Raw genomic sequence first — 20,270 nt, 5'->3', positions numbered from 1 at the left:
TAAAGATTTTATTTATTTATCTTTAGAGGGGAAGGGAAGGAGAGAGGGAGAGAAATATCAATGTATGGTTGCCTTTCGTGTGTTCCCTGCTGGGAACTGGCCTGCAACCCAGGCATGTGCCCTGACTGGGAATCGAACCGCGTTTGTCTGGTTCACAGGCCCGTGCTCAATCCACTGAGCTACACCAGCCAGGGCTGAAGACAGTTTCTTTTAATCTTATGATCCAGCAATCACTTTTCTAGGTTTTTACCCAACTGATTTGAAGATTTATTTCCACATAAGAACCTGCATACAAATGTTTATAATAGCTAATATTCACAATAGTCAGTAACTGGAAGCAAGATGCCCTTTAATAGGGACATGAATAAACAAACTGTTGTATATTCTCACAACACAACACCATTGAGCAATGAAAAAAAATCAACTTATCTGAATCTCAAATTATGTTGAGCATAAAAGCCAGACACAAATAAGTATAGACAGTATAATTCCATTTATATAAGGTTCAACAACAAAGAAATCTGTAACAGATTGGTGTCTACTCTTGTAGGGGCAGAGGTATACTGACTACAAAGGGACACTGCAGTTATGGCAGTGTCATGTCTCTTTATTCAGATGTTATATATATGTCAAAGTGCATAAAATTGTATAGTTAAGGTTTGGGTGTACTTAATTTTATGTAATTATACTGCAGTAAAATAGGTTATTCAAAAGAAGTCAAAGACCCTGGTTATTTTGGATGGATGTAGTGGGTTGTGATTGGGATGGGGCAATTGCAGGACTTCTGAGGTGCCTAGTGCTGGCCTGGAAAATGTACCTGTCAAAAAGACACCTGTAGTTAATGGACTTCAATTCCTAACCAGAGCCTAGCAGCCATTGTTTTCAAAGATCCCTCACAAATGCTGCATTCCAGGGAAAAGCCAGACTGGGCTTCCAAGCTTCCTGCATTGGGCTCCTGTCCTCTAAATTGACCCTCATAAGAGAACTCCTAGATGAAATCTGACCAATAGAACTTGGGACTTTCCTGTCCAATCAAAGCGGCACAGCTATATTCTCTTATCTTCACCAATGAATTGGAGTAGCTCTATTTCTACAAATCAGGACAGTGCTATGTGGAATGATCAAGCTGTGAGATTTGTGGTCCTCATTTGTATAGGAATTGACCAACCTGGGATTTGACTGGGGGTGGAACCAGGGGAAAGCAGGCACATGTGCCACAAAATCAGAGAGGGGGAGGTGTTGGACCAAAGAATTCTGTCAGTCTAGCCTGGGGAAAAGAAGGGATTATTTGGCGGGGAGGCGGTGGTGGACCCTTTTAGAGCATGTGAAAGTTTGGGAAGTTAATTGGGCATTCTGAAAAGCACCAGTTCCATCCCACACCCCAAACTAATATAAACCCAAGGAACTCTCTTATCCACATGGTGAAGGTACTAGCTGGTGTATATGCAGGAACTTCTGGCCCTGAAAGGCACATGGCTGATGGCAGTACAGGCCACACGCACAGGTTCCAGAAGAGAACCTGAAGCTGGACAGTATCTGGGCACAAACTTAGCTGCCTGAATGACTGCTCAGAAACCGCCTGCATTTCCCAAAGGATGGTACTTTAAATGTGAGAAGGAATTCTGGACACTGCCTTTGGTTTTCGTCTGGTTGAGGACAACTGGTCTTTCATCCAGTTTTCCAGAGGGGATGGGCTTTGAGATGAGTCTGCCATTCTCCCAGATCATGCAGTATTTGAATAACCACCTCTTTCCTTTCTCACCAGACTCTGCCTCTAGAATTTGCCTATTGGTGGAGACATCAGACAAACTGCTTACTTGGGTTCTGTACCAGTTTTGCCAAACCCAGAAGGGACAGTATGGATACTGGGAAGTCCTAGAGAGTTTAGGTTTGGTTCCTAGCTGCCTGTGGCAGGCCAGCCCTGAGAGTGGGACTGCAGGGATTTCTCTATCTCAGGGAACTTCCCTGCGCTCCTGCTCAAGGTGTCAGCCACTTGAAACACTCGGCTGATGAAAGGAAATGGGTCTGGGAATGAGACAGACTCTGAGTGAGTCAAACTGTCAGTTCTCTACCTTTGCCATTTGAGCTTTGTGCCACTGGGGTCCACAGCAGACCATTTGGGCTTTTGTGCTAGTGCATGCAGTAATGGTTGGCAGAAGAAAAGGCAACTTGCTAGTGAGCACTCGTTTGAAACAATAGAATTGTGGATTCAAATTTTGTTTATATGTCCTACTTTGCCTGGGGATTTGTTGTGGTTCTATTTCTGGGTTTGTACTTCTGTGCCATCAGGGGTGGTTCCGTTTTGACTCCTCGTGGGAGCCCACTGGGCCAAATTTTCAGATTCACCCATGTATTCATTATCCAATGTCTAAGAAAGAATTTACTTTTTATTTTAAAACTACATGGCCTACATATATTTTAGCCTGAGAAAATGGCTCCTAAATGGTTCCCTAAATTACTACACCATCCTGCAATTGGAATTATTTTGCCAACGACCAGGGAAATGGGATGAAATCCCAATGTCTAGACTGAAAGACACTATTCTAGTAATTATATTACACACTGGTGCCTGGTAAACAGTACCTTTTAAAGTGGGCTCTATATTCCAATGAAACATTCTAGTGAAACAGCACATTATCCCAAGGACTTTAGCCAAGCTTTGCAGGTCTACGTGTCCTAACCAGAAGGCCAAGAGCCTCCTTTGCCTCTTTCTCCTCCAATCTTATATTAGGTGAGAGCTTAACATTCTAATTTAAGGAAGAAGACTGTCTCAGGTGAGCCAGTCTAAACAGAGCTAGTGCACTAGTCCCAAAGACCTGGTTAGAATTGGCACAGACTTTCTCTCAAATCTGTTTAAGTCAGGGCAAAGAGAAGAGTGCCAGCCCTAAGCTGGCAATTGGAAACACATGTCTAGGAAGGAGACAAATACATTCTGCAAGAATATCCAGCCAGAAGAGAGAGACATGACTGCTTGTGCCCAGAGGAAGCAAAACTGGGCTACCACTCCAGCAGATTCACAGGAAGCAACAGTAACTCTGTGAAGAAAACTCACACTCCTGGACACTTCACCTGATGACTGACTGCAGCCTTAGTTCTAAAACTTGACCATTTCTAAATCTGAAATGGGATACAATATAGTCTTGTATTTAAGCTAAACAAGAGCCACTGTGGCATCTTCAAAATATCAGCACAAGCGGATCTCTTTAGATAGAATAACAAGACTATAATAGAAGAGACTCAGCAATGTGTAAGAAACTCCAGTAGGGTCGACACTCAAGTGATGTTCAGTACAGCAATTAGTAACTTTATAAAATGATACAAACTGCTGATGTATGAAACTTCTTTGAGTCCTTTATTAACATTTGGAGATGTGTGGTACATACAATTAACAGCATCACACCAGCTACAGAAGTACAGATAACCAAGGGTGTAATTCAGAACAAGGAACTCAGAGCAATTTACGGTGTTACCTACTCTGAGCTTTCACAAAAACCCAATTTTTGATACACACAGGACAGACAATATAATAATTCCATTTTGAAATGGTTCTTAAAAATGACAATTGATAGTTCAAATCCTTTTTGAGTGTGAGATGTGCAGGTCTCTGGGTGCCATGGAACTGCTGAAAAATGCCAGCTCTGGCTTACAGGTCAGAGAGTAAGAACCGACTGGGGTGAGGGGAGAGGTTTGACTTTCAGTGTACGGAGATAACAAGTGGTCCAAGTGGACACTTTCAGTCCAGGCTCAGTCTGGGTCCTACAGGAATCCGTCAGATACAGTTTATAATCTGGAAAGCTGAAAAATGCCAGCCATCTTTTGTGTCTCTGATTCCAACTGGAAGACAGTGATGCATCAGGATGTGTTTATGACACAGTAAACTTAAGAGGGATGTGCCTAAAATTCACTGTGTCAGGTCATCTCTGATCCTTTCGGGACATTGGGTGCCATGGGTCCCTCTGCTTTCACATGTGAATTAAGGAACATTTTCTTTATTTCAATGCTCCATTTTGAAAATAACCAAAATCCTCCCTCCACTCCCACTATCATTCTTCATAAATTGTGTTTCCAAAGTCTCAATTCTTGATGGTTCTAGACTTTTTCCTTTCGCTTCAATTTTGATACCTTCTTGACAGTTCCATTCTTATTCAGAAGCTTCAGGACACGATCTTTATGATCTAAAACCTTAAGCATGGAGTCTCTGGCCTCACTGATCTGATCCATCACAAGTTTACACCTCTGCATATTCCCCTGAAACAAAAGACGTAATTGTCAATCAGTGATCTTGAGAATAATTTGACTTTTAAATAACTTCTCATCTTTAAATTGAGACCATTTTGGGGCTTTCACATAGAAAAATGTTTTAGTGTTTCTGGTAATGCAGGCTGAAGTAAACAATAGGTTTTATTAAAGATATTAGTAGATGAGAAAGGGAAAGGAAGAAGCAAGAATACAGTAAACAATTCCATAAAGTAAATGATCAGAAAGGAAAGCGCTCATTCAAACCTGTATTAGTTCATTTATTCGGTGTAGATCATCATCAGTTGCTGCTTTTTTCTTTGGGATAATCCCTTCCTGTAGGTTGGTGAGTCTTTCATAAACATCATGTTCTAGATTTGTCTGCAACACATAGTGGGGAGGCGAGCATTGTGACCTCAGAAATATGGTGTGTTTTTTTTTTTGGTCAACTTCAGGCAAATAAAGGCACCTGGAATCACCTTTCTGAATTAGTCCGAGAGCAGTTTGGGTGATGAAATCCTTTCTCTCAATGACTAAACTGATCAATAACAATTTATGTTACAATTTGCCATATGAGTAATTCAGAGTCTATCTTCAAGGATAACTTTTAAATACTGCCCTAAATTCAATTCCTCTGGAAAACAAGCCTGTAAATTTCATAGAAATGTGCTTCTCTGTTAAGTACAGAACTAGACACAGTACCATTGTTTGTTTTCTTTTTAATATACTCATAACAGTGTTCTTCAGATCACAGCTACTTCAAAGATGGAAAAAAACTTCACGAGGTTGATGTTTTGACTATTATCCCTTCACTTCATTTGTGAAGGCAAGATTCCTGCCCTAGGGTTTTGGAAATAGTTGAAAACATAACACTGACTGACACTGGACAGATGAGGTCAATACCAGTTTACTAGTCAACATACTCACAGGCCAGGGGAGGAGGACACTGCACACTCCGTGGGGCCACAGGGGCCATGATGGGGCTGTATTCAGGAACACAGTGAACAAGCAGGGGTTGTAGGAGGTAGGCTCTGCAGTGTCAAGAGGGAGAGGGACCCCGTGGTTCCCACAGGAGGATGTGACTGGCTTATCTGAATAATACTGCAAACTGGCAGAGGACTATAGCCCAATATTCAGTGAAAAGTGGGAGACATGCCTGGTCCCCATGATAAAAAGCAGAGCGGGGAGGAGGGGCTTACACTGAGGCCATCTGAGGCTCCCAGTCATGGCAACACATAGTACTGAAATTTAATTGTAGGTCTTACACCATAGGTGCTCAATATAGTTTGGTTCTGGGTACCAGAACTAAGACATATTTAGGTCATAATTTTATCTATGAAACATACAATAATTATGTTACATAGCACATATAAAAATTCTATCATGACCCATGTTCATTGCAAATGTTCCAGAATTGCTCAAAAGAAAGTGATCTTTGACTAGACAGCTCCAGCATGTGATAAGACGACCTACCAGCTGCAGCAACTGGGCGGCACAGAGGTGGACTTTCCAGCCTTGAGCACGACAGGACACTCCTTTCTGATTAGCTATTTCTTGTAACATAGCTTTCTTCTCCTCTAGAACCATAAAAAAAGTATGCTTCAGTTGTAGAAAGCTAAAATCCTTAATGTTCAAGCTGTGCAAGTGCTACTATTTTGTCAATAATTTCTTCACTTAAGTATCTTTAAATATATCCTTTGTGTTGAAGTCATTAAGAAGTCACAACATAAATAAAAGGACTCTTTTTGCCCATCCTGTAAGAATGTTTCACGAACTCACTCTGCTAGTCTAGTGAGTTCAAAAGACAGCACGTTACTATTCTAATCTCTTTAAAGAAGGAAAATGGTCTTTAGTGGGTTGCAGCCTTGCTCATGTGGGCTGGTTGCAAGGATGTGGAGAGTTGGGCCTGAACTCTTAGAAGCTCTTCAGTATTACCTAGATCTTGGAGAAATCACAAGAATCAAATTTAAATAAATTTGGGCAGTAAGATATAAATGAAATGTATCATTTGTGCTGGAAAGAGACAAACTAGGATTGAGGGGTGCTCATCAAAGGTGAGTTTAGCTATACTTGGGAATTTTTAATTACTGTGTAAGTAGGATTTAAAATATATTTACACATTACATAAATAATTAAAAATATTTTTTAAATTATTGTTTTTAATTATTTTCACTTACTTGGGTTGTTATTCATTTTATTTTATTTTTAAAGATTTTATTTATTTATCTTTAGAGGGGAAAGAAAGGAGAGAGGGAGAGAACTGGCCTGCAACCCAGGCATGTGCCCTGACTGGGAATCGAACCGTGGTTGCTTGGTTCCCAGGCCCGCGCTCAATCCACTGAGCTACACCAGCCAGGGCTAATTAAAAATATTTTAAATTAAAATTTTTTATTTTAAAAATTATTCTTAAAGAAAAAACAATCTATGTATTTGTCAAAACCCAGAGCATGTACAACACCAGCACTGAATCCTAACATAAACAATGAAATTTGGGTGGTGAGATGATGGATCAGTATAGGACTATCAGTTGTAACAAATGTACCACTACAGTGGGGACGTTGATAAGTGGTGAAGGCTCTTCATATGGGTGGGGTAGGGGATATATGAGAAATCTCTGTGCCCCTGCTCAATTCTGTTGTGCACCTAAAACTGCTCTAAGAAGTTCGTCAATTAAAAAAAAAAATCGCTATCTAACAGGCAAATATTAGCATAAAAACGATTAAACAATTTTTAAACTTTTTGAGATAATTACAGACTCACTTGCAGTTGTACAAAATAATAGAGAGATGCTGTGTAGTCTTTACCTAGTCTTCCCTAATAGTAGAGTCTTGCAAAACTAGAGTATAATACTACAACCTTGATATAGTGCACAGACCCTGTTGTTTTCACATTTTAGATATACTTGTGGATTTCACTGTAAGCATTTTAAAAACTTTTAAATTTCAAATAAAGATTCACAGTAAGTGACAAAGATAGTATGGAGATATACCTGATAGGGGACTTTTATCTAAAACACATGAAGAACTCTCAAAATTTATCTATTGATCTATCCGCAATTCAACTTTATTCGATCTTTTTTTCCCATCACCATTTATCTCCCCTATATCCTTTTCTACCTCCACCCATTATAGCCCCCATAATCATCACAATGTTGTCCATGTTCCTAAGTTATTTTTTTCTTTTTTGCTCAATCCCTCCAGAATAATTCTTAGAACTCAAAAAGACAAACCAATTAAAAATGAAGGTCAAAGATTCCAAACAGACATCTCTCCAAAAGATACATGGATGGTCAATAAATACATGAAGTCACTCAACATCTTTAGCATTAGGGAAATGCCAATGAAAACCACATTGAGAGTAATGTCAAAAGAATGGTAGTGTGAGAGATCCCCTTGGTCTCTTAGACTGAAATTTCAACAATCTGAACAGCTATAACTTAATAAAGGATTTCCTGTTCAACACACAGGCACACCTAAGAGATCCACACATTGAAGCATCTAAAGGTGGGCAAATGGGAACAAAAAGGACAGGTGAGAAGGGAGAAAGACTCAAGACTAGCAATGGAGACAGGAGCTCAAAGTAGGGCTCAGCTCAGAGAGGAGAGGAAGCTGGTTGTGGCTGGCACTTCCTTCCTAAACTTTGCAGGTTAGAAGGAACAGCGACACTTGGTGGGCATCCCTGCAGGAGTGAGCAGTGTGAGCTGTGGCTGAGCTGAAAGACCCTGGCAAGGACACAGAATGATGTACAGCCACGGTCGAGAAAGAGAAACAAGGCCATGGAGCACTGCTGCCTTGTAGACTCCCCAAACTCATCTTCTGTTGCTCTCGGTACTGGGTAGAGAAGCACACTAACTGAAGAACTGTTACTGCAGAATAATTATTTTCCCTGAATAAAGGGTGCATTCCGTGACTGATTCCTGATTAGGATGCATTGTTGGGGGACCCCTGTGGAAGTTTGAGATTGCCATTATAGAAAGGGCAAAACAAAGAAGGTAGCTGAGTTTTCCCAAACAATCCCACTTCCAAGCATCACAGCTACACTGAGGACAGTCAAGGGGTTAGCTCTGGTATTTCACAGTGCTAAAAAAATGCCCTCCTGATTCAGTGCCACCTACTGGAAAATAATAAAAGATCTCTTTGCATTGAGTGTCACTCTTAGATGCCTAGACAACGAAGGAAATCCTCAATACCATGAATAACCAAGGTAGCAAAACAGCTCAGAAGTCAATGAAAAATCTCTAGAAAACAAACCTAAAGACATGGAAATATGTGACATAAGTGACAGAGAATTCAAGAGTGCAATTCTGAAAAAAACTAAAGCAGCATGAAAATACAGGCAGTTTAATGAGCTCAGAAAACAAATCAAAGGACAAAATGAGTATTTTACCAAAGAGAGTCAAACTTAAAAAAAAATTTTTATGCATGTATATGTATGTATGTATGTATTTATAGAGGGGAAGTGAGAGAGGGAGAGAAACATCAATGTGTGGTTGCCTCTAATGCACCCCGTGCACTGGGGACTTGGTCCACAACCCAGACATGTGCCCTGACTGGGAACTGAACCAGGAACCCTTTGGTTCACAGGACAGTGCTCAATCCACTGGACCCCACCAGCCAGGGTGAGATTGAAACTTTTAAAAAAGAACAAAACACATTCTGGAGATGAAAAATTCAATAAAAGAGATCAAGAATGAACCAGTGAGCATAGAAAATAAAGCCGACTATCTGGAGGCAAGAATAAGTTATATTGAAGATAGAAATCTGGAAATACAGAAGAAAGAAAAGAGACTAGAGCATACAAAAATTAAAAAGCTCTACATGAACTATCTGACTCCGTCAGAAAGAATAAGGCATTATCAGAAGAAGAAAAAACACAGAGCCTTTTCAAATAGTTAGGGACCATCCCAAACACATAGAAAGAGTTAGATGCTTGAATCCAAGAAGCAAACAGAACAGTTACCTCAATCCAACAAGGTTATCTCCAAGGTACATTGTATTAAAATTGTCAAAAATTAATGACAAAGAAAGAATTCTCAAGGCAGCCAAGGAGAAAAAGGAAGTAACCTATAAAAGAAAGCCCATTAGGTGATCTTTAGACTTCTAAGCAGAAACTCTACAAGCCAGTAAAGAATGGAACCAAATATTCAAACTACCAAAAGGGAGAAATTACCAGCTGAGAATAATATATCCATCATAGTTATCCTTCAGATATGAAGGAGAAATAAAGACTTTTCCAGACACGAAGAAGAAAAGGGAATTTATTACTAGAAGACCTCCACTGCAGGAAGTATTTAATATTTAAGATCACAACACTATGAGTAAGATAATCAAACTTATAGCATAAACAGGGGCAATTTATGATAACAAAAACATAAAAGGTCTAAATTTACGATGGTGGATGAAGATCAGATGCACTTAAAAGATGAAAAAGTGCTGTATTTATACTTTCTTTTTCATACACTAATGGTACCATATACACAGAGCTTAAAACAGACACAAAGCTTTAAAAAAAAAAAGGGAGAAAAGAAGTATGGCATACCACTTGTACTTCTGGTCAAGATGGTGGCAGAGGCAAATACACTTTGCCTCCTTGCACAACAACATCAAAATTAAAATTAAATTATACAACGATTAATACTCAGAAATCTAGTTGAATGTAAGTCTTGATAACTAAGGAATTAAAAAAACCACATCCGTCTAGACTAGTAGGAGGGGTGCAGATATGGAATAGGCTGGTCCCACACCCATGTGTGGTACATAAAAATTTGGATATCTTGGGAGTAAGGAGTCCCAGCCCAGGGTTCCAGTGCCAGGAAGATAAGCCCCCATAACTCTGGCTGTAAAAAACAGCAGGGATTAAGTCAGTGGAAGAAACTTCTGGAGTCCTAAGTAGTTTCTCTTACAAATCCATAAACAATCTTACTCAGACTCAGTCTGTCAAGCACCAGACCAGTAGCTTGAAAGGCACCAGAGGCATACCGGGCAAGTATAAAGTACCTGGCATCAAGGCAAGAGCTGGGCGGCAGCTTTTGCCCAAAAAGAGAGGTGGGGAGATCCGAAGAGTGGACAGGCGGATGCCATGTCTAAGACCCCACTGACCTTGCTAACCCTATTCGCCCTATCCTGGAGATCCCCTCAGAATCCATCCACAAAACTTAGAGCTGTTAACAGTAGCCTTTCCATATGAATGACTGGTCTTGGCTCATGCTTCGTAACTTCCTAAATCCTTTCAAACAAGCAACAGTTGGCCTCAGTGACACCTCAGGCCCTGCACCTCTTGCTCAGTGGCCCCAGGCCCTATACTAGCAGCAGCCAGCCTAGATCACAGCTTGGCTTTGCTGCAGCCATCTCAGACTGGTCCAAAGCTCAGGTAGGGCAGCCCCAGGCAAAACAGGGGTGGGGGCTGACCTTGGCCTGCACCACCCAAAAAACCCCAGGGCCAGCACCATCCAGTAGATAGCTACAGAACATGTTGAAGTACCACCACTCTACTCCTGCACAGTTGATCCTCCACGGAAAGCAGAGGTTAGTCGGTCAGTGGTCATAGCCAACCTTTGCAAATACCTGGCCTGGGTAAATCCCTGCCATTGATCTGCCAATAGCAACCAAGGCTCAACTACAAGAGGAGGGTGTACTCAGCCCACACGAAGGGCATACCTCAAATACCCAGCTTGGGTTGATGGGGAGACTCTGCCACTGGACTCTATAGGACACCTCCTACATTAGGTCATGCTATCAAAACATGGAGTCATAGCAGTTCTGCCTAACACATAGAAACAAACACAGGGAGGCTGCCAAAATGGGGAGACAACGAAATGTGGCCCAAATGAAAGAACAGATCAAAACTCCACAAAAAGAACTAAACGAAATGGACATAAGCAATCTATCAGATGCAGAGTTCAAAACACTGGTTATAAGGATGCTCAAGGAGCTTAGTGAAGACCTCAACAGAACAAAAAAGATCCAGTTAGAAATGAAGGATACACTGATTAAAATAACAATTTGCAGGGAAACAACAGTAGGGTGAATGAAGCTGAGAATCAAATCAATGATTTGGAACAAAAGGAATAAAAAAAACAACCAATCATAAAAACAAAACAAAACAAAAACAGAATCCAAAATAAAGAGGACAGTGTGAGGAGCCTCTGGGAAAACTTGAAGTGTTTTCAACATTTACATCAGAAAGGTGCCAGAAGAAAAGAAAGCGCCAGGAACTGGTAACCTATTTGAGAAAAATAATGAAAGAAAACTTCCCTAATTTGGTGAAGGAAATAGACAGAAGTCCAGAAAGCACAGAGTCCCAAACAAGAAGGATTTAAAGAGTCCCACTCCAAAGCACATCATAATTCAAATGCCAGTTGTTAAAGATAAAGAGAGAACCTTAAAAGCAGAAACAGAGAAGTTAGTTACCCACGGGGGTGTGCCCAAAGACTCATTTCTTTTCAGAAGTGAGATAACTTCTGAAAAGAAACTTTGCAAGTTAGAAGGGACTGGCTAGGAATATTCCAAGTCATGAAGAGCAGGAACCTACAGCTGAGATTGCTCTACCGAGTAAAGATATCATTTAGAATTGAAGGTCAGAGAAAGAACTTCCCAGACAAGAAAATATTAAAGGATTTAACCATCACCAAACCATTATTATATGAAATGTTAAAGGGACTTATTTAAGAAAAAGATAAAAACTATGAACAATAAAATGGCAATAAATACATATCACTAATTGAATCTGAAAAACAAACTAAGCAAACAAGAAAAGAGAAAGAATCATGGCCGCAGAGATAATTTTGATGTATGCCAGACAGGAGAGGGGGTGGTGAAGGAGAAGGTGTGAGGAAGTGATGGGATTAAGAAGTACAAACAGATAGTTACAGAATAGCCATGAGGATATAAAAGTACAGTATAGGAAATGTACTAGTCAATGAACTTACACATATGACCTATGGACATTAACAAAGGTATGGGGATTGCCTGAGAAATGGGGTAGTGCTGGGTGGAGGGGGACAAAGGGGAAAATTGGAACAATAGTAATAGCATAATCAATAAAATATAATAAAAAAAAGAAATATGGAATACCGCCAAAGAAAAACAACAGACAGAAACACAAAGGGAAAAAAACTAATGTAGGCACAGAGCTACCGGTAAACAAAATATAAAGCTACTATTAAAAAGTCCTCACACAATAATTATCCTAAATGTAAATAGACTGAATTAACCAATAAAAAGGCACAGAGCGGCAGTTTGGATCAAATAAAACCCCACAGTATGCTGCCTTCAGGAGACACATCTAAGGTGCAAAAAGAAAGGAAGATTCAAAGAGAGATGGTGGAAAATGATTCTCTAAGTAAATGACATATACAGAAAAGCAGGAATAGCCATATCTAACAAAGTAGATTTCAAGATAACAATGGTAACAAGAGAAAATATGGACATTTTATAATGATAAAGGGGACACTACATCAAGAAGACGCAACATATTTTAATATATATACACCCAATCAGACAACACCAAAATATGTAAAGCATTTACCAACAGAACTGAAGGGAGAAACAGACAAGAACATAATCATAGTTGGGGACCTTAATACTTGAGTGACACCTCCAGATACATCATCCAAACAGAAAATCAATGAAGAAATATCAGCCTTAAATAATACTTTAGATCAAATGGACATGATGGACATTTACAGAGAACATCCAGTTATACATTCTTTTGCAGTGCACATGGAACAGTCTCAAGGGTAAACCATATGTTAAGTCACAAAACAAGCCTCAAAAACCGTATGTTAAGTCACAAAACTGGCCTCAAAAAAACTATACTAAGCATAGTCTCTGACCACAATGCTTTAAAATTAGAAATCAGCCCTGGCTGGCGTAGCTCAGTGGATTGAGTGTGGGCCTGCGAACCAGAGTATCGCAGTTCAATGCCCAGTCAGGGCACATACCTGGGTTGCAGGCCAGTTCCCAGCAGGGGACAAATGAGAGGCAACCATACATTGATATTTCTCTCCCACTCTTTCTCCTTCCCTTCCCCTCTCTCAAAAAAAAAATAAATAAATAAACAAAATATTAAAAATAAAATAAAATGAAATTAGAAATCAACTGCAAAAGGGAGTAAAGAAATCCACAAATATATGGGTATTAAACAACATACTATTAAAAAATGACTGGGTTAAAGAAAAATAAAGGTGAGATCAAAAGATATATAGAGACAAATGAGAATGATAATACAACGTATCAGAACTTCTAGGATGCAGTGAAAGCAGTAATAAGAGGGAAGTTTATAGCACTACAGGCCTATCTCAAGAAATAAGAGAAACTGCAAGTACACAACCTAACATTAAATCTTAAAGAACTAGAAAAAGAACAAAAGCAACCCAAAGTCAGCAAAAGAAAATAATAAAAATTAGAGCAGAATCAAATGAAATAGATAACAAAAAAAGACTATTCAGAAAATACAATGCAGAGCTGGTTCTTTGACCAACCCATGGCTAGACTCACTAAAAAAAAAAGACAGAGAAAAGAACTATATAAACAAAACCAGAGAAGCTGCCACAGACCTCACAGAAATACAAAGGATCATAAGAGAATACTATGAAAGACTGCATTTCACCAAATTCAATAACCTAGAAGAAACAGATAATTTCCTAGAAATATATAACTTTCCTGTACTGAATCATGAAGAAATGTAAAATCTAAATAGACTGTTCAGCAGTGAAGAAATTGAAACAGCCATCAAAAACCGTCTCCAAAGCAAAAGTCTAGGACCAGATGGCTTCACTAGTGGATTCCACTAAACGTTGAAATATTTGAAACCTATAAGAAAAGACAAAATACTAGCATTGCGACAACTTGGATGAAGCTCAAGAATATTATGTTTAGTGTAGTCAGAAAAAACACAGAGACATATGATTTCACTCATATGTGAATATAAAACTGAGGACACAGACAACAGTGTGGTGGTTACCAGAGGGAAGCGGGTAGAGAGGTTGTGGGGGGAGGTGGAGGGGGCCTAATGTGTAGTGAGAGAAGATAGTCTGCCTTTGGGTGATGAGCACAGTGTAGGTTACAGATTTGTATCATGGAAATGTGCACCTGAAACCTGTATGTTTCTTTTGACCAATGTTGCCACAATTAAAAACAAACAAAAAATCCATACTGAGGTACCACTTCCCACCCACCAGCATGCTATAATAAAAAAGTCACTAAAATATGGTGAGGATGTTGAAAAATTGGAAGCATCATGCATAGCTGATAGGAAAGGAAAATGTATTTGCTTTGGAAAGCAGTCTAGCAGTTCTCAGAATGTTACATACAGAGTTACCAAACAACCCAGAAACTCCATTCCTGGGTACATATTCAAGAGAAATGAAAACAGACAGCCACACAAAAATTTGAACAAACATTTGTAGTATAATTTTCATAATAACCAGAAAGTGGAAGCAGCTCAAATATCCACCAAATGATGAATGGATAAAACCTGGTATTCGGTAACTAGAATATTTGGAAGAAAAAGGAATAGGAAGAAAAAGGAATAAAGTATTGATACATGCTACAACACAGATGAATGTTAAAAACATGCTCAGTGAAATAAGCCAGTAACAGAATACTGCATATTATGATTCCATGCACATTAGAAAAGCTATAGAGGACTTCCACCAAGATGGAGGTGTAGGTGGAAACACTGTGCATTCTCGCACAACCAAGTTTAAAAACAACGAAGTTTTAGCAACAAAACCGCAGCCAACCCACAGAAAATTGAACTATAGGGAAGTCTGATAACAACGAACCATTCGACCAGACCAGTAAGAGGGGCGGAGTCAGCAACTGAGCACGTCTGGCAAAAAAGTTCCCCCAACCCAGGCGTGCAGCTGAAGGCGAATCCCAGGTATGGGGTAGCTACGGACCCAGTGAAGGTGCAAGGCGGCAGGCAGACCACGGTCACACATTCCCATGCAGATAAACCAGCAAAGGAGTGAGCAGTGCGACAGACCGCTCAGATCTCAGTGGCAGGAAGCAGCAGAGGGGACCGCTATTGCCCCCTTTGACCCCGCCCCCACATACAGCGTCACAATCCAGTGACTTGGGTGGCCCTGCCCTGGTGAATACCTAAGGCCCCCCTCCTCATACGTAACAGGTTCGAACAGACCAAAACATGGCTCAAGAAGAACTCAAACCCCCGAAGCCGATAACTCAAAGCGACCAAGAAATTGCCAACCTATCAGATGCACAGTTCAGAACACTGGTGATCAGGATGCTCACAGAACTGGTTGATTTTAGTCACAAATTAGAGGAACAAATGAAGGCTAAACTAAATGAAATGAAGGGAAATGCACAGGAAACCAATAGTGATGGAAAGGAAACCGGGACTCAAATCAAGGGAGTGGACCAGAAGAAAGAAAAAAAATGACCAAACAGAAAAATACGAAGAAACAAGAATTCAAAAAAATGAGGAGAGGCTTAGGAACCTCCAGGACATCTTTAAACATTCCAACATCCGAATTATAGGGGTACCAGAAGGAGAAGAGAAAGAGCAAGTGGAAAACTTATTTGAACAAATAATAAAAGAGAACTTCCCCATTCTGGCAAAGGAAATAGACTTCCAGGAAGTCCAGGAAGCTCAGAGTCCCAAAGAAGTTGGACCCAAGAAGGAACACACCAAGGCACATCATCATTACATTAGCCAAGATTAAAATGAAGGAGAGAATCCTAGAAGCAGCAAGAGATAAGGGGACTGTCACCTACAAAGGAGTTCCCATCAGACTGTCAGCGGATTTCTCAAAAGAGACCTTACAGGCAAGAAGGGGCTGGAAAGAAGTATTCCAAGTCATGAAATCCAAAGACCTACATTCAAGATTGCTCTATCCAGCAAAGCTTTCATTTAGAATGGAAGGGCAGATAAGCGCTTCTCAGATAAGATCAAATTCAAGGAGTTCATCATCACTAAGCCCTTATTATATGAAATGTTAAAGGGACTTATCTAAGAAAAAAAAGAGAAAAAATATGAACAGTGAAAGGACAGCAAACTCAGGTATTAACAACCACACCTAAAACAAAAGCGAACTAAGAGGACAGCTAGATCAGGAGCAAACCATACAAATGAAGATCACATGGAGGGTTAGCAACAGGGGAGTTGGGGAAGGAGAAGGGGGGAGAAGGTACAGAAAATAAGTAGCATAGACAGTAGGTAGAAAATAGGGGGGGAGGCAAGAATAGTATGGGAAATACAGAATCTAAAGAACCTGAGACACGTGGTCATAAACTAAAAAGGGGGAATGGTGGGGGAGGGGGGGTGCAGGGTAGAGGGGAATGAAGGGGGGAAACAGAGCAATTGTAATGGCATAATCCATAAAATATATTAAAAAATAAAAAAGAACAGAAAAAAAAGATAATCTATTGAGACAGAAAGTAGATCAGATGTTGCCTAGGGCTGAGGCATATGGAGGATAAAGATGGCAGGACTGGAGGTGATGGCTAAGAAGTATGGAGTTTCTTATTGGAATAATAAAAAATTTTAAACTAACTGCAGTGATGGATACACAACTCTGTAAATACACTAGAAATCACTAAATTATACATTTTAATATGTAAATTATCTCTCTATGAAGCTATTAAAAGCAGTAGAGAAAAATCATTTACCCCACTGATTACATCTTACATAAGCATAATATCACTGATTACATCTAACTACAGCATAATATCAAACCCAGGAAATTGCCATCGATGTAAAGTGTTAGCGTAGTTCCATGTCGTTTTATCATGTATGTAGATTTATGTGACCACTACTACCACAATCAAGATTCAGAACTAGTGCATCAACACAAAGGTCTCTATCATGCTACATAATTATGATCACACTACCCCTCCCCATCATTAACCTCTAGAATTATTTGTATAATATTGTCATTTTGAGAATGTTATATAGATTGGAATCACATGGTATGTGTCCCTTTAAGAGATTCATGGAAGCTGCTGAATGCTCAATAATTCCTTTCCTTTTAACCGTAAGTAGTATTTAATAGTGTCACAGTTCAACCATTTTCTCATTGACTATCATTTGCCTTGTTTCTAGTTTGTGGCTATTACAAAAACAGTTGCTATGAACATCTGTGTACATATTTCTCTGCGGACACAGGTTTTCATTCTTTTGGGATAAATGTTCAGGAGTGCAACTGGTGGGTCACACAAATGTCTATTTCATTTTTATGAAATTGCATTTAGTGATTATTTCCCCGAGTAACTCAGTAATATGTAAGCATGCCCTGCTAACCTACTCCCAGTGAGACTGGTGAAAATTTTTAAAATAATCATTTACAACTCTAAAAAAGCTCCTAAGGGCAAACAGCAAATGCAGAAACATCTATTCAAGCACATTTACTAAAATGTGGTAAGAACATCAAGCCTGTGGTATTTGAACAGAATGTTCCCTCTCCTTCTCCTTCCCAGCTCAGTGAATGAGGCAGAGACTCCATTTCAGAATGCTGCAAGCTGAACTTGTGTTCCCTCTCCTCCAGGTGAAGGGCTTTCTTCCTAGGAGAAGCAGGCCACCACCATTTCTCATCCTGCTCCCTGCTACCTATTGCTGAGGTTAAGTCACAGGTAAGTACAACTGAGATGTGGGGGCTCCCTTTTGTTCAACCCCCACTCATGGACAGACTGTATCTCAGGCAAGATATGCTGAGGACAATTGAGGTACCAGGGGCCCTTTTCCCAGCTTGTGAAGTGGGTAGGAGAGGCAAGCCAAGAGGATCTCAAGCTGCTTCTCTCTCTCTCTCTTTCTCCACAGAGTGCTCACCTCTTAAAAAGTAAAGTGTTACTCAGAGAGAAGGTTACTAGTATCCCCACCACCATCCTCATAACCCTTGGCTAAGGGGGGAGATTCTGCTTGGGGGGAGAAACAGTTAATAAAACAGGTAGCTTAATCTCATCCCAAAGGAATTGACTACTATTTGTAAAAGGGTGAAATTCAAACATAAAGGTGCTCCCAAGAATAGGGAGGTTGTAGTGAGCGGCAAGTGAGAAGAAATTTGTACATTAATACAAATTAACAACCTAAACTGTGAGCTGGTTAGCTTGCAGGAGAAAACAAAGAATGTAAGTCGGGAGAAGCTCTCCTGGGGGCAGAACAAATATCTAACGCTGACCTCAGAAACTATTCTAACAAAGAGCTACAAGTGGACTAGATTAGTTTGCAGACAAATTTACTTTGTGTTACAGGGCAAATTCCAGTATGTACTGTGTTATAGTAGAGCAAATGGCAAGCAATTAGTGCTGTTTAGCAGCTAGTATAATCAAGAAGAGTGAGAAGGAACCCTACCAGAGCTCTTCTTTCCCTAAGGAGCAACAGCAAAGGCTTCACTCTTGGGGGGTAGAATGGGGTGGGTGTAGTTAGACTTCATTAAAACAATCCAGCCAGTTATTATGCAAAGAAGCAAATACACAGTAACAAACTTGGGATGGAGGTACAATACTCAGAGGCGCTATAATATATATTATATAAGATGTCCAGTTTTCTACAAAAAATTATGAGTTGTGCAAAAGAAACAGGAAGTATGAGTCACACATGAGGAATAAGCAGGCAAAAGAAATTGCTTGTGAGAATGACCAGATGTCAGACTTACTAGAAAAAGCTTTCAAAGTAGCATTATAAATAAATTCACAGAATGAAAAGAAAGCATGAGTGAAGAAGTAAAAGAAGGTATGATGATCATGTTACATTAAGGAAAGAATATCAAAGAAAAAAAAAGAAGAAGAAAGAACCAAGTACAAATTCGGGAGTTGAAAAGTGCAATAACTGAAAAGTTTGAAATCCAGGAAAGGGAATCAACAGTAGATCTGAAATGGTACAAAAGAGAATTTGTAAAGTTTAAGACAGATTGATAGAGATTATGGAAGCTTAAGAACTGAGACAAAAAAAGGAGAAAAATGAATAGGGCATCAGAAATGTGACACCATTAGGAGCATCAACATACATGGAACAAGAGTACAATAAGGAAAAGAGAAAGGAAAAGGAGGAATAATCATAAAAAATGGTTGAAAACGTCTCAAGTTTATTGAAAAAACAATAACCTATCTGTACAGGAAGCTCAAGAAACTCCAAGCATGATAAGTGCAAGGATACCCATAAACAGATATATCATAGTAAAAATATTAGAAGTCAAAGTTGATAAAATCTTCAAAGTATCATTACTATTGATATTGACCTTGATCACCTACCTGAGGTGGTGTCTGTCAAGTGTCTCCACTGTAAAATCACCCCTATACCCACACTTTCACATATTACACTTTGGAAGAAAGTCTCTGTGTAGCCCATACTTAAGGATTAATATTCATGTTTCTTTGTATAATCATGTGTTTGTCATCTGTATATCCTCTTTGGGGGAATGCATCTTCATGCCTTTGTCCATTTTGTCAATGGATTATTGGTTTTATTTACTGTTAAGTATTAAGGTTTCTTAACATATATGAGTCCTTTATAAGATACAAGGTTTGCTAATATTTTCTCCCCAGTTTATGTCTTGTCTTTTCATTCTAACAGGATAATGAAAAACTTTTCACAGATAAAAAGTTTTTATGAGGCCCAATTTTACCTTTTTTCTTATATATAGTGCTTTTAGTGCCATGTCTAAGAACTGTTCACCATTCCTAGGCACAGAAAAATTTCTACCAGGTATTCTAAAAGTTTTACAGTTTACATTCAAATTTAAATCTATTATCCTTTTTGAGTTAATTTTTGTCTAAGATACGATAATTAGGTTAAGGCTCTGTGTGTGTTTGTGTTTTACTAATGAACATCTAGCACTATTTGTTAAAAAGACTCACCTTCTTCCACTGAATTAATATTGCACTTTGGTCAAAAATGCATTTAGCATATTTGTGTGGATTTGTTTTCTATTCTATTACAGTCATCTATAGGTCTATCCCTCCACAAACATGTACCATTGTTATGATTACTGTAGCTAAATCATAGGCTTTAATATTGCTAAGAATGATTTCTCTTATTTTTCATGATTTTAGCTATTCTAGCTTCTATACCTT

At 39.3% G+C, this 20,270-nt stretch overlaps 1 protein-coding gene across 6 annotated transcripts in view; it reads right to left on the bottom strand.

The window, feature by feature from the left end:
• Positions 1–3,326: 3,326 nt before the first annotated feature.
• SAP130 (Sin3A associated protein 130) overlaps positions 3,327–20,270 on the bottom strand; it is a 99,208-nt gene continuing 82,264 nt past the window's right edge. For all 6 annotated transcript variants that reach the window (XM_037125628.2, XM_053667471.1, XM_053667473.1 and 3 more), the window contains 3 exons: positions 5,710–5,813; positions 4,504–4,617; positions 3,327–4,248 (listed from right to left, as the gene is read on the bottom strand). In XM_037125628.2, coding sequence (XP_036981523.2) covers positions 4,090–4,248; positions 4,504–4,617; positions 5,710–5,813 — 377 coding nt within the window. In that variant the 3' untranslated portion in view covers positions 3,327–4,089. The remainder of the gene's footprint in view (positions 4,249–4,503; positions 4,618–5,709; positions 5,814–20,270) is intronic.

This window comes from Artibeus jamaicensis, unplaced genomic scaffold (assembly GCF_021234435.1).
Source record: "Artibeus jamaicensis isolate MK-2021 breed Jamaican fruit bat unplaced genomic scaffold, CSHL_Jam_final contig_469, whole genome shotgun sequence".
Lineage (NCBI taxonomy): Eukaryota > Metazoa > Chordata > Mammalia > Chiroptera > Phyllostomidae > Artibeus > Artibeus jamaicensis.
Note: the sequence above shows the minus strand (reverse complement) of the source record. Positions and strands in the feature narration are given on the sequence as shown.